Source organism: Mesoplodon densirostris, chromosome 10 (genome assembly GCF_025265405.1).
Source record: "Mesoplodon densirostris isolate mMesDen1 chromosome 10, mMesDen1 primary haplotype, whole genome shotgun sequence".
Lineage (NCBI taxonomy): Eukaryota > Metazoa > Chordata > Mammalia > Artiodactyla > Ziphiidae > Mesoplodon > Mesoplodon densirostris.
The window spans coordinates 108,521,196-108,534,674 of record NC_082670.1 but is presented as its reverse complement, the minus strand read 5'-3'; the positions used below and the strand labels follow the sequence as shown (position 1 = coordinate 108,534,674).

Here is a 13,479-nt window from a genome sequence, read left to right as displayed (position 1 = left end):
TCCCGTAAGTACGGAGAAGCCCCCCTCCCCTTAAATTCAGCGACTGGGTTCCTAAACCCGCTTCTCGCTCCACCAGGGCTGTTGCAAAGGGGCTCACGTGGTAACTAGAGCAGAGGAAAACCCAGCTCCGAGAAGTGAGGGGATGCGTTAGGGCCATCCCGCTGGATAGAAACTGATTTGAGCCGGACCCTTGCTCTGTAAGCTCTGTGTGTGTTGAAGCGGGAGGGGGTGGTGTAGGAAAGCCGTGGCCTTCCGTCTTCTCACCCGTTTGTGCCTGGGGAGTGGATTGGCCCTGTGACCGGAATTCCATCTCTGAGCTGGGATTAGGCTACCAGTTAGCTGTTTGGCCAACATTTCCTCTGGTGCCTTAGAACACCATTCTGGAAGATGAAAGAAAAATCAGCCTCTCAGGTGAATGTAAGGCTGATTTTCCTTTTTTTTTTTTTTTTTTTTGACAAGAGAGGTGTAGAGATGTCCTAACCTGATACTTGCACTGGGAACCCTCATCCAGCCTTGCAGGAGCAAGAGGCAGATTTCTTCAACTGCCCTTGGCTATACGATGGGCAGAATCTGGCCTGTGGACAGCTCTAGGAATTTAAATGTTAAATCCTGGAATTTGAAAAAGCACTAAAATTCTATCTCCTCTGCTGCAGTACCCCAAAATAAGCACTTTGTCCATTTGGCAAATTTCTACTCATTCTTGAAGACTTTGCCCACCACACACCTCTGCCAGGAAGGAGTTAGATGCTTCTCCCCAACCATTTTGGATGTGCATTTTAAAAAAATTATTAAAGTGGTAGCAATTTGACAAAAAGTTTTACATCAGCTCCAGTTCTTGGCTTCTGCCTTAGAAAAAACACATGTGTACAGGATGTTCATTGCATCATTGTTTATAATAGTGAGAAACTGGAGACAACATTTTGCCCATTGGTACAGCAGCTGGGATGAATCACCACAAAAGGATGAGTGAAAAAAGCGACAATAACAATAAACCCAATAAAATATTTTCTGTGAGGACATATGTATGTAAGCACATAGAAAAAGATGGAGCGATTCACAAACGGATTCAGTGGTTATTTCCAGGGGTCGGAGGAGTTTGGCTTTCAGTGTAACATCTCTCTTTTTGACAAAGGAGATGTTTTTGTTTGTTTCTTTTCTCTTTTTCTTTTTGGGGGCGGGGAAGACATACTTTATTTGCCATTTACAGACCACAAAGTTCACCCATTTAAGGTATATTAATAAGTGTTTTCTGGTATATTTATAGAGCGTATAACCAGCATCACAATTTCATTTTTAGAACATTCTCATCACTCACGCCCCCCCCCCCCAAAACCCCTGTACTAGGTAGCCCACCCACTGCTCCAATTTCCTACCCTCCACTCCCAACCCCCAGCCCTAGGAAACCATTATTTTCTGTTTCTATGGATTTGACAATGTTTCTGAACATTGTGTATAAAACAGAATTCTACAATATGTAACCTTTTGTGACTGGCTCCTTTTTGATAACATTAACGATCATGTTTTCCAGCTTCATCCAGGTTGTAGCTGGCATGCGTTTCATTCCTTTTTACTGTTGAGTAATATTCCATTGTATGGTTGGACCACCTTTTGTTTATCCGTGCATCTGTCGATGGACGCTTGGATTGTTTCCGCTTTTTGGCTGTTATGAATAATGCTGCTGTAAACATTCATGTAGAAGTTTTTGTGTGTTCATATATTTTCACTTTTCTTGGGTGTATACCTAGGGGTGAGATTGCTGGGTTGTGTGGTAGTTTTATGTTTAACTTTTGAGGGCCTGCCAGGCCATTTCCCAAAGTGGTTGCACCATTTTCATTCCTACCAGCAGTGTAATTCATGTGTTTCTTAATGGGTAAAGGAATACAGGTGTTCTCAGTCCTGGACTCCTTCCCCTCATCCACTCCACCACCTCCATCTCAGTTCGCGGGGCCTCCAGCCTCCCTCGGCAAATCCCTACCGTCTTGGGTTCTTCTGTCACTTTCACGCCCACATCCGGTCTGTCAGGCCGTGCACCTTCAGAGCTCACCCCCTCTTCCTGCACCACTGCTACCCTGGACCAAACCCCCAGCATCTCTCACCTGTATCATTGCAACAGCCTCCTCACAAGAAGTGCCCTTGAATTCCTACGTCTGTCCTCCACAGCCAGAGGACGCCCTCCTTCGCTCAGCACCCACTGTTATCTCCCTCTCTCAGGGACTAAAGGCCCAGTGCAGGGGGCGGCCATGTCCCCCGTAGCCTCCCTCAATGCCTCCCTCACTGACCTCCTTGCCGTTTGTCTAACTCACCTCAGGGCCTTTGCATCTGCTTCCCCAGATGTTTACAGCCCGCCCCCTCACCTCCAAGTCCCTTGCTCCAGCGTCAGCCCCTCAGTGAGGCCTTCGGTGACATTGCAAGCCCTTTGTGGCCCTAATAGACTCTCTTGCCTGGTGCGTCTGTCTGTCTCCCTGTAACGCATTATCAGCCGTGAGGGGAGGGACGCTTGCCTGTCTGTCCGCAGGGCTTGGTGTCGGGCACACTGAGAGAAGAGCTCCAGCCCCCTTCTGAGCTGCCTGCCCGCAGCTGCTGCCGGGCACAGTGTGGCATGAGGCTCTCCATGCGCTTTCTTTGCCTACAGGTGAGACGTACTTTTTTTTTTTTTTTTTTTTTTTTTTTTTGCTGTACGCGGGCCTCTCACTGCTGTGGCCTCTCCCGTTGCGGAGCACAGGCTCCGGACACACAGGCTCCGCGGCCATGGCCCGCGGGCCCAGCCGCTCCGCGGCACGCGGGATCCTCCGGGATCGGGGCACGAACCCGCGTCCCCTGCATCAGCAGGCGGACTCTCAACCACTGCGCCACCAGGGAAGCCCGAGACGTACTTTTTAACTTGTATTTTAAGAAACAGCATTGTACCACATTGCCACTTACTTGCAGGCCTGCCACGAGGGCTGAGCTTCACAAGGCCAGAGACCTGGTACCCCCATGCCCAGCACAGGGCCTGGCATTAAGTAGGCACTAATTATGTCATTTTGTGATGTGGACACACTGCATCAGAAGGAAAACTACATGTAGCTGGCATCCCTGGGATTCAAGCATCCTTGGGCCCAGAGATGCTGGAGTCAGCGAGAGTCCAGATGTTAGGTTGATTGGACTCCCAGCTGGACCGTAGAAACTTCTAGGCCGGGAGTCCCACCACCGGGGGCGTTGCTGTCTGCACTTAGAACAGGACTCTGGGGACTTCCCTGGTGGTCCAGTGGCTAAGACTCTGCACTCCCAGTGCAGGGGTCCCAGGTCCGACCCCTGGTCGGGGAACTAGAGCCTGCATGCTGCAACTAAAGATCCCACGTGCTGCAACTGAAGATCCCACATGCACCAACGAAGATCCCGCGTGCCGCAACTAAGACCCAGTGCAGCCAAATTAAAAGAAAAAAAAAAAAAAAAAAGAACGGAATGCTGGAACTTGACTCTGGACTTTTTTTTTTCCCCACATCTTTATAGGAGTATAAATGCTTTACAATGTTGTGTTAGTTTCTGCTGTACAGCAAAGTGAAGCAGCGTTATATATACGTATACCCCCATATCCGCCCCCTCTTGTGGCTCTAGACTTTTGAGTTGCGTCTCTGCAGATGAACCTGATTCAATTTCATGTTAATGCTGAGAGCTGGTGGCCCAGGGGAGACTACCCCCATTGCTGCAGCTGCCGACGGGCTTTTGCGGAAGGAATCCTTTGAATCCCTTTCTGGGCCAGTCAGTATTGAAAAGAAAGACTTTAAATATCTTGCCGTGGAGCCATCGCCTGGCCTCTGCCCCCCGCAGCTCCTTGGGGGCAGGGAAGTCCGGGTTGATAATGGGGCGCTGTCAGGCCTGTCTGTCTGCGGGCAGTGTTACCAGGCGCCTCTGAAATCATCCCGGTTGGACCCACAAGGTTTTTGTTTAAGGCTCGAAGTGAGTAAACTCAGAGGTCTCCTGCGCTTTTGTGTGAGCTGGGGGATGGGTGTGTGTCTGCGTCGGGGGAGCCGGGAGAAGTGATTTTTCTGAAGTCAGCTCAGTATTGTTTGAGCCATTCCAAATAGCATATTGTTCACAGCGTCTAGAAACAGCCCAGCGAGATGCTAAAAAGCAAAAAACCCATCCCCCCTTGTGCCAACAAGAGAAGAACACAGAGTTCTTTTGATGTGTTTGTTTTCAGATGTTTTCCATGCATTTAAGCGTGAAAGAACTTTTGGGGGTGGTGAAAACATTCTATATCTTCATTGGGGTGGTAGTTTCATGACTGTATACACCTGTCAAAGCACTTAAAAGGGTGACTTTTACAAGATGTCCGTTGTACCTCCTTTAATGTGACATAAAGAAACGAGTTGAAATGCTGCTGTTGGGATCTTTCTTTGCACATCAACCATCTTCCTAAATGGCTCCACCTTCGTTACCATTCCCGGGTAACGTTGTTCTCAAAGGCTGGTCCACACTCCCTCTTAAGACTGACCCGGGAGGTGCTTTGTCATCCCAGTAGGTGCACATAGAGGTGGTTTGCAGTTTTTCTGCATTCAAACAACACTGTGAATGGTTGGCTCTATTTCCTGGGTGCTTTGCTGCAGGGCCAAGCAGTGCGGACATTTTATAAGCTCTTGATGTTGTCAGACTGTTTTTCAGAAAGTCTGTGTCATTCTGTATCGTCCCCTGGAGTGTCTGGGGTTCTCCGAGAGCCATCATTTTTAGTGTCAAAGCTTTTCCATGTTTAGGAGTCTTGGTTAGTGGATTTGCTTAGTGTTCAGACGCCAAGTTTGACTTCTCTCTATTAAAAATGGGCCTGGGTTAGGCAAAGATTTCTTAGATACAACACCAAACACATGGTCCAAAAAAAGAAAAAAAGTCAATACATTGGATCTCATGAAAATTCAGAACTTTTGTGCCTCAAAGCGCAGTGGTAAAGACGCCATTAAGAAATGATGGGACAAGCAGGCGACTGGGAGAAAATCTTGACAAAACACATGCCCAGTACGGGCCTTGTATTCAGAATTGACAAAGAACTCCAACAGCTCAATAAGAAGAAAACAACCCAATCGAAAAATGGGTGAAAGACAGGGACAGACATTTCCCAAAAGAATATATATGGATGGCCAGTAAGCACAAGAAAAGATCCCAGTACCGTTAGGCGTTAGGGAAATACAAAGCAGAACCTCAATGAGAGACTATTTGACCCTCACGAGAACGGCGATAATAACTGACGGACAATACTTTCGAGGATGTAGAGAAATAGGAACCCTCACACATTGCTGGTGGGAATGTGAAATGGTGCAGCCATGTTGGAGAACAGTTTGGCAGTAAAAGATAAGCATAAAGCCTGATCCATACGTGTAGCGTACTATGTGACCCAGCTCTCCTACTGCTAGATGCCTCTACTCAAGAGAAACGAAAGCATCTGTCCACACAGAGACCCTCATGTGAATGTCCTCAGCAGCATTCTTCATAAATGTCTAAATGTCCAACCTTAATGTCCATGAACTGATGGCTGGATAGACAAAATGGATTTATGGCTCCATTTATAGGAAATGTTCAGAAAAAGGCACGTTTTTAGAGACAGAAAGTAGATTAATGGTTGTCTAGAGCTTGGGGTGAGAACAGAGATTAATTTTAATTAATTATAGTACTTTTGGGTGAAACTTGTGCACGAAGGATCTTATTAGGGAGATGAAAATATTCTAAAACTTATTTATGGTGATGATTTCACCACTTGGTGAAGTTACTAAAAATCATTGAATTACACACTTGAAATGGGTGCACCATATGATATAAAATACACCTCAGTAAAGTTGTTATGAGGTGGGGGGGCGCTTCGCTTAGGAGAGGGATGGCAAGAAGAAGCTGGGTATATGCTTCCAGCTGCCAGAGTCTTGTGATAACTTCAGAAAGCTCTCTGGGTGCCGTGGGAGCTTTGGCTCCACTGCCCTGGAGGAAGAAGGAAGCAGGGACAGATTGCCCTCAGATTGCTGCACTCCACGGGGTGACCCTTTGCAATGTGACTTTGCCCTTCCTCCTGTCCTATTCCTCACCCCCTTGAGTCTGGGCTGGCCCTTGTGACTTGCTCTGGTCAATGGACTATGGCGGAAGTGACGCCATGCTAGTTCTAAGCTTAGGTCTCAAGAGGCCTTGCAGCTTCTACCTTGGCCCTCTTGGAACCCTGCCCTGAGAATCCCGTCTGAGGAAGCCACTGCCGCCTGGTGGAGGATGAGCGGCCACGTGGAGAGGAAGTGAGGTGCCCTAGGCAATGGCACCAACCTCCAGACATGTGGGCCAGGCCAGCTTGGACCTTCCAGCCCTGTCGACCCTCCACATGAGTATAACCCAGTGAGTGAGCCTGGGGTCCACCGGTGAAGAACCGCCCAGCTGACCCATAGAACTGTGAGAAATAGCTAGTGGCTGTTGTCTTATCCACTAAGTTTTTGGGGTGGTTTGTTATGCAGCAATAGACAATTGAAACAAATAATCCCTTTCCTTTCCTTTGACTTTGCCAGCCCTGAAGCCGTCTTTGCTGAGGGGAGGTTGTAGACCCACCCCTCGTGCCTGAGTCTCAGGTGGCACACCTTTGCCCTCATTCCATCCCATGATGCCCCAGCTCTTGACCTGGACACTACCTCCCTCAGGGAAGTGGTTCCAGATCTTGGCTGTGCAATGGGATCTTGGTGGAGGTGACTTTAACAAACAAGCATTCTGTTCCAGTTATTTATTATTGCACAACAAATAATCCCCAAATTTAGTGGGTTAGGACAACAGTAACTTACTTTGCTGATAACTGTGCAATTTGCAGAGGGCTTGATGGGGACAGCTGGTTTCTGCTACACATGGTGCCAGCTAGGTGACTCAAAGGCTGGGGGCTGGAATCACCTGAGGTCTGGCTCTTACATTTTGGGCAGTGAGGCTGGCAGTTGGCCGGGAACCCTGCCAGCTGTTGGCCAGAGAGTTTACACGTGGCCTTTCCATGAGGCTACTTGGGCCTCCTCACAACATGGTGCTGGGTTCCTAGAGTGAGCGCCCCAAAGAACAAGGCAGAAGCACATGGAATTTGTATGACCTGGCTTCAGATGTCACCTAGTGTCACTTCCACCCTACTCTGTTGGCTGAGGTGGTCCAAAAGTTCTGTCTGGGTTCAAGGGGGAGGGGACTAGACCCACCATGGGATGTGCAGAGTGTTGACATCACACTGTAAGAAGAGAGGGTGGGAGGGAATCTATTGAGGTGTTTGGAAAATACAATCTATCACCGGTTCCTAAGCCCCACCTCTGGAGAATCAATTCCACAGGTCTGGAGTGAAGCCTCAGGATTGAAGATTTGACATGATCCTGGGTGATTCTCATGCACATCCAGGACCAAGGCTCTTTGGTCTAAGACCTCTCAAGCCTGAGTTCAGGGCTGCCCCACAGGAGATGCTGGGGAGATTGGCTGCTGCACTTGGTAACAAGGTGATCGAGGACCCTTTGGAGCAAAACCAGCCTCAGGCAGCAGGTGGCACCTGACGGGCAGAAGGCCTGCTGTCTTGTCCCAGGGAGGGTGGTGTCACTGACCGGCTCTTGTTAATGGGGTCTTTTGGGAGCTGGTGTATCCTAGTAACCTTTTCCCCTTGCAACCCTGGGTGTGTCTTTTTAGTACTTCCTTGCTTATGGACGGTAGTCTGCAGGCTGCTGGACAGGGTGTCATGGCACTCAGTGGTGAAACTTGAGTCCTTCTCCCCAGGGGACCTCACTGCCATTTGGAGACTTCCCCTCACAGCTGTTCTTAAGGTTGTTTTTTAGACTGATCGAACCTGAGGAATGTCTGAGGGCCCCCGTCAGTGGGCAGTATTCTGGAATACTGAACTACTGTCCCCAGCCCCTGGGGATGGCCTAGGGAGGTGGGCACTGGGAGGCAGGGGGCTTGCGTCCACAGTTTTGCTCTTTGGCCACAGGTAGGTTGTGTCTCAGGTCAGAGCCTCAGTTTCTGCAACAGAGAAGTGTGTGTGGAGATTCCGCGCCCATTCGCTTGAACAAACTACTGCCCAGGGGCTTGGTACCGGGGCCCCTGCGCGCCACTCCAGCCTCATCATCCCTTCCCTGAACTTGACACGCGTTTTCACTCCGCTTGGCCTTTGCATATGCTGTGTCCTCTGCCTGGAATGCCTTCTCTTGCTTTCCTCGCCTGGCAGACCCCACAGTTTGGCTTTTGTCACCTCTTCCGTGAAGCCTGCCCCAACCCCTCTGGGCAGTCGCTTCTGCGATGTGTCCCTCCGCTGCAGCCCCTTTGGTGGTCTGTGGTCTTCTACATCGGGAGCAGCAGCTAGGGGTCTCTTAGACCCCTAGGGGTGGGGGGCAGGGTGCCCGTCAGATAGTCTGGCTTTCGATCCGGTGCTGCCATATATATACCTGTGTGACCTCAGGCAAGTCGCTTCACCTCTCTAAGCCTCGTTTTCCTCATCGCTGACTTTGGGGCTCATGATGACTACAAAGAATTCTCATGATATTTGACGGACGTCAGTGACAGAAGCAGAGAGTCTATGCCAGAGAGGGATGGGGGGTGGGGTGGGGTCGGGTCATCTGAGTTTGCAGAGCCCAGTGCTTCCTTTGCCTTCATCAAAGAACAGGAGGGGGCCGCTGGTGGAGCTGTAGTGGGGAGCTGGCAATGCCTCTCCCCTGTACTGCAGGTAAGGCTCAGGCGCATGATAGGTGCTCACGTTCAGAGCAGGAATTCCTTAAAGACTGAATGGGGGCTTCCCTGGCGGTCCAGTGGTTAAGACTTCGCCTTCCAATGAAGGGGGTGCGGGTTCGATCCCTGGTCGGGGAGCTAAGATGGCACATGCCTCACGGCCAAAAACCCCACAAAAAACACAAAAAACCAAAACATAAAAAGCAGTATTGTAAAACATTCAATAAAGACTTAAAAAATGGTCCACATCCATGGGCTTCCCTGGTGGCACAGTGGTTGAGAGTCCGCCTGCTGATGCAGGGGACACGGGATCGTGCCCCGGTCCGGGAGGGTCCCACATGCCGCGGAGCGGCTGGGCCCGTGAGCCATGGCCGCTGAGCCTGCGCGTCCGGAGCCTGTGCTCCACAACGGGAGAGGCCACAACAGTGAGAGGCCCGCGTACCGCAAAAAAAAAGGTCCACATCCAAAAAAAAAAAAAAAAAAAAAAGACTGAGTGGATAAGCGAATAACTGAAGGCATGAAGGCAGCTGGTTCTGCATTTGTATACACCTCTCTGCCGGACCTTGTCTGGGCACCTGGCCTGGGACCAGCGGCTGAGGCGGGAAGCCCCGCCCCCAGGAGAGGAGCCCCGCCCCGGGGCTGTGGCCACGCGCGTCTCCTAGCAACCGCAGCCAAATATAGCGGCGAGGCGGCTCCTGCGGGCCTCCCTGCGCGGATGGACAGACCAGGTCCTCTGAGCCTCCTCGCTGAGGAGGCTGAGGAGGCTGTGCAGCTGCTGTGCGAGCTGACCGACGCCGTCGTCTGAGCCCACGCGGCTTCCCAGCGCGTCCGCTCATTGGTGCCGCAGGTACCCCCCCCATCCGCCCCGGCCCCCGCTCCAGCTGCGCAGCCCCTTCTTAGCGTCTGCTGGCGCGCGGCGTCCATGGAGGGCGCTTGTGCCCTGAGCCCAGTACTCAGTGCTCGGTCGGGTCTTGCCTCGGGGTCCTCGCCCTCCTTGGCCTCACCAGGCTCTTGCGCGTGCTGTCCCCAAACCAAGGTCATATTGTGCTTTGGCACAGCTAACCCGAGGCCCTCACCCCCACCCCCTCCCTTGTGGTTCTTGGGGAATTGCACTCACCTGGAGCCGGCATTCCAGACGTGCTGAATGATTAACTCTGATCGTGAAAGGAGGAACAGCTGGGGCCGGGAGGACGGGACTCAATTTGGAGACGCTGGCTTTGCTGATTATCACGATTACTGACGGCACCATTCTCTGAGGTTCATCTAATCTTTGTTGAGTGCCCGCTGTGTGCCAGGCAGTGTCTGAGGCCTTGGCTGCTCAGCCCGGAACAGGGCAAGGCACGGGGGGGGGAGGAGGGGGCAGGCAGGGCTTCCCTCCTGGGAGCAATGGTGGTGACGGCAGTGCCTTTTTTTCCTTCCAGCCGGGAGTGCCGGCCGCGTGGGCCGCCCTGCAGCATGTGGCTGCGCGCCTGTGGGTGGGAGGATGAGAACCAGGCGCGCATGGCGGCCGTGTCCTCCATGGGCAGCTTTGACCAGTCCGGGAGCGAGTGTGAAGTGGAGGAGAACCTGAAGGTTAGGGCCTGGGCCCAGGAGTCGGCCACCGGCCACCAGTGCAGCGGCGAGTCCTCAGAAGGGCCTGCCAGCACCTTCGACTCGGACGTGCCCCACATCGTCCCCTGCAAGTTCATCATCTCTCTGGCCTTCCCAGTGACTGCGGGTAAGTGTGACAGCAGAGAGGGGGTGTACCAGTGACCCTCTCCCAGAAGTGTAGGGCACCTGTGCCCCCTCTGCTGGCTCCCTAAGTAGGGTGGCCAGTGACAGGAGCAGAGGTCAGGAAAGAAACTGCCACTTTAGGGCCCACTGTGGTCCAGGCAAGGAACAGTTGTATGGGCTTCACAGACTCAGTCCTCTCAAAACCCCAAGAAGCAGGTGATGTTATTTCTGCTTTTTGCAGATAAAGAAATGACGGAGAGGTGAAGGCATTTTTTTCCCCCGTAAGCTGGTTGTGCATCATCGAATTCCTTGTTTAAATACAGACTCTCAGATTATTGGATCACAATCTCTGAGTGCAGAGGTAATCAGCTACTGCCAAAAAACGCTGTGTAACAAATGCAAACAACTCCCTATTTCATTGGCTTCAAACAGAAATGCCTGGGTGAGCGGGCCAGCTGATCTAGGCTGGGCTTCCTGCAGTAGCTCTGCCTTGCTTCCGTCTCTCTCATCCTCCTCTCGGATGTGTGGGCAACCCAGACGCATTCCTGTCTTGGAAAGGCAGGGCACAAAAGAGGGCAAGCCCAGTCACCCCAGCACTCTTCAGGTCTTTGGACACCTCCCACCTGCAGACATTTTATTGGCCAAAGCAAGGCACATGGTTGAACCCCAAGATTAAGGGCAGAGAAAAGTGCTCCACTTTTTTTAAGGTAGACTATCTTTTTTTTAATATCAGCTTTTTAAATGAAATATAGTTAATTTACAATGTTGTCTTAGTTTCAAGTGTACAGCAAAGTGATTCAGTCATGTATGTTCTTTTTCAGATTTTTTTCCATTGTAGGTTATTACAAGATATGGAGTATAGTTCCCTGTGCTATACAGTAGGTCTTTGTTGTTTATCAATTTTATATATAGTGGTGTGTATATGTTAATCCCAACCTCCTAATTTATCTCCCCTCCCCTACTATCCCTTTTGGTAACCATAAGTTTGTTTTCTATGTCTGTGAGTCTAATTCTGTTTTGTAAATAAGTTCATTTGTTTCATTTTTTTAGGTTCTGCATCTAAGTGATATCATACAATATTTGTCTTTGTCTGAGTTATTTCACTTAATGTGATCATCTCTAGGTCCATCCATGTTTCTGAAAATGGCATTATTTCATTCTTTTCCTGGCTGAGTAATATTCCATTGTATATATATACCACATCTTCTTTATCCATTCTTCTGTCAATGGACATTTAGGTTGCTTCCATGTCTTGGCTATTGTCTACAGTGCTGCTATGAACACTGAGGTGCATGTATCTTTTTTTTTTTTTTTCTGTACGCGGGCCTCTCACTGTTGTGGCCTCCCCCGCTGCGGAGCACAGGCTCCAGACGCGCAGGCCCAGCGGCCATGGCTCACGGGCCCAGCCGCTCCGCGGCATATGAGATCCTCCCAGACCGGGGCACGAACCCGTATCCCCTGCATCGGCAGGCGGACTCTCAACCACTTGCGCCACCAGGGAGGCCCGCATGTATCTTTTTGAATTAGAGTTTTCTCCAGATCTATGCCCAGGAATGGGATTGCAGGATCATATGGTAACTCTATTTTTAGTTTTTTAATGAACCTCCATACTGTTCTCCACAGTGGCTGCACCAATTTACATTCCCACCAACAGTGTAGGAGGGTTCCCTTTTCTCCACACCCTCTCCAGCATTTACTGTTTGTGGATTTTTTTTTTTTTTTTGCTGTATGCGGACCTCTCACTATTGTGGCCTCTCCCATTGTGGAGCACAGGCTCTGGACACGCAGGCTCAGTGGCCATGGCTCACGGGCCCAGCCGCTCCGTGGCATGTGGGATCTTCCCGGACTGGGGCATGAACCTGTGTCCCCTGCATCGGCAGGTGGACTCTCAACCACTGTGCCACCAGGGAAGCCCTGTTTGTGGATTTTCTTTTTTTCTTTTTTTTTTTTGCGGTACGTGGGCCTCTCACTGTTGTGGCCTCTCCCGTTATGGAGCACAGGCTCCGGACACACAGGCTAAGCGGCCATGGCTCACGGGCCCAGCCTCTCTATGACATGTGGGATCTTCCCGGACTGGGGCACGAACCCATGTCCCCTGCATCGGCAGGCGGACTCTCAACCACTGCACCACCAGGGAAGCCCCTGTTTGTGGATTTTTAATGATGGCCATTCTGACTGGTGTGAGGTGATGCCTCATTGTAGTTTCAATTTTTCATTTCTCGAATAATGAGTGACATTGAGCATCTTTTCCTGTGCTTGCTGGCCAACTATATGTCTTCTTGGAGAAATGTCTACTTATGTCTTCTGCCCATTTTTTCATTACATTGTTTGTTTTTTTGATATTGAGCTGCATGAGCTGTTTGTAAATTTTGGAAATTAATCCCTTGTTGGTATCATCATTTGCAAATATTTGCTCCCAGACCTTAGGTTTTCTTTTCATTTTGTTTATGGTTTCATTTGCTTTGTAAAGGCTTTTAAGCTGAATTAGGTCCCATTTGTTTATTTTTGTTTTTATTTCCATCACTCTAGAAGACGGATCCAAAAAAATATTGCTGCGATTTATGTCAAAGAGTGTTCTGCCTCTGTTTTCCTCTAGGAGTTTTATAGTATCCTGTCTTACGTGTAGCTCTTTAATCCACTTTGAGTTTGTTTTTGTGTTAGAGAATGTTCTAAGTTCATTCTTTTACACGTAGCTGTCCAGTTTTTCCAGCACCACTTACCACTTATTGAAGAGACTGTCTTATCTCCAACGTATATTCTTGCCTCCTTTGTCATAGATTAATTGACCATAAATGCATGGGTTTGTTTCTGGGCTTTCTGTCCTGTTCCGTTAATCTCTGTGTCTGTTTTTGTGCCAGTACCATACTGTTTTGATCACTGTAGCTTTGTTGTATAGTCTGAAGTCAGGGAGCATGATTCCTCCAGCTCCATTCTTTCTCAAGATTTCAGGGTCTTTTGTGTTTCCATACAAATTAAAAAATTTTTTGTTCTAGTTCTGTGAAAAATGCCATTGACAGTTTAATAGGGATTGTGTTGAATCTGTAGATTGCCTTAGATATTATGGTCATTTTAACAATATTGACTCTTCCAATCCAAGAA

The 13,479-nt window shown here is 49.8% G+C and overlaps 1 protein-coding gene across 1 annotated transcript in view; it reads left to right on the top strand.

Moving 5' to 3' along the window:
• The first annotated feature begins 10,122 nt into the window (after positions 1-10,122).
• The window catches only part of CFAP92 (cilia and flagella associated protein 92 (putative)), a 278,953-nt gene continuing 275,596 nt past the window's right edge, over positions 10,123-13,479 (top strand). The window contains exon 1 of the mRNA XM_060111509.1: positions 10,123-10,384. Within this exon, the coding sequence (XP_059967492.1) occupies positions 10,123-10,384 (262 nt within the window). The remainder of the gene's footprint in view (positions 10,385-13,479) is intronic.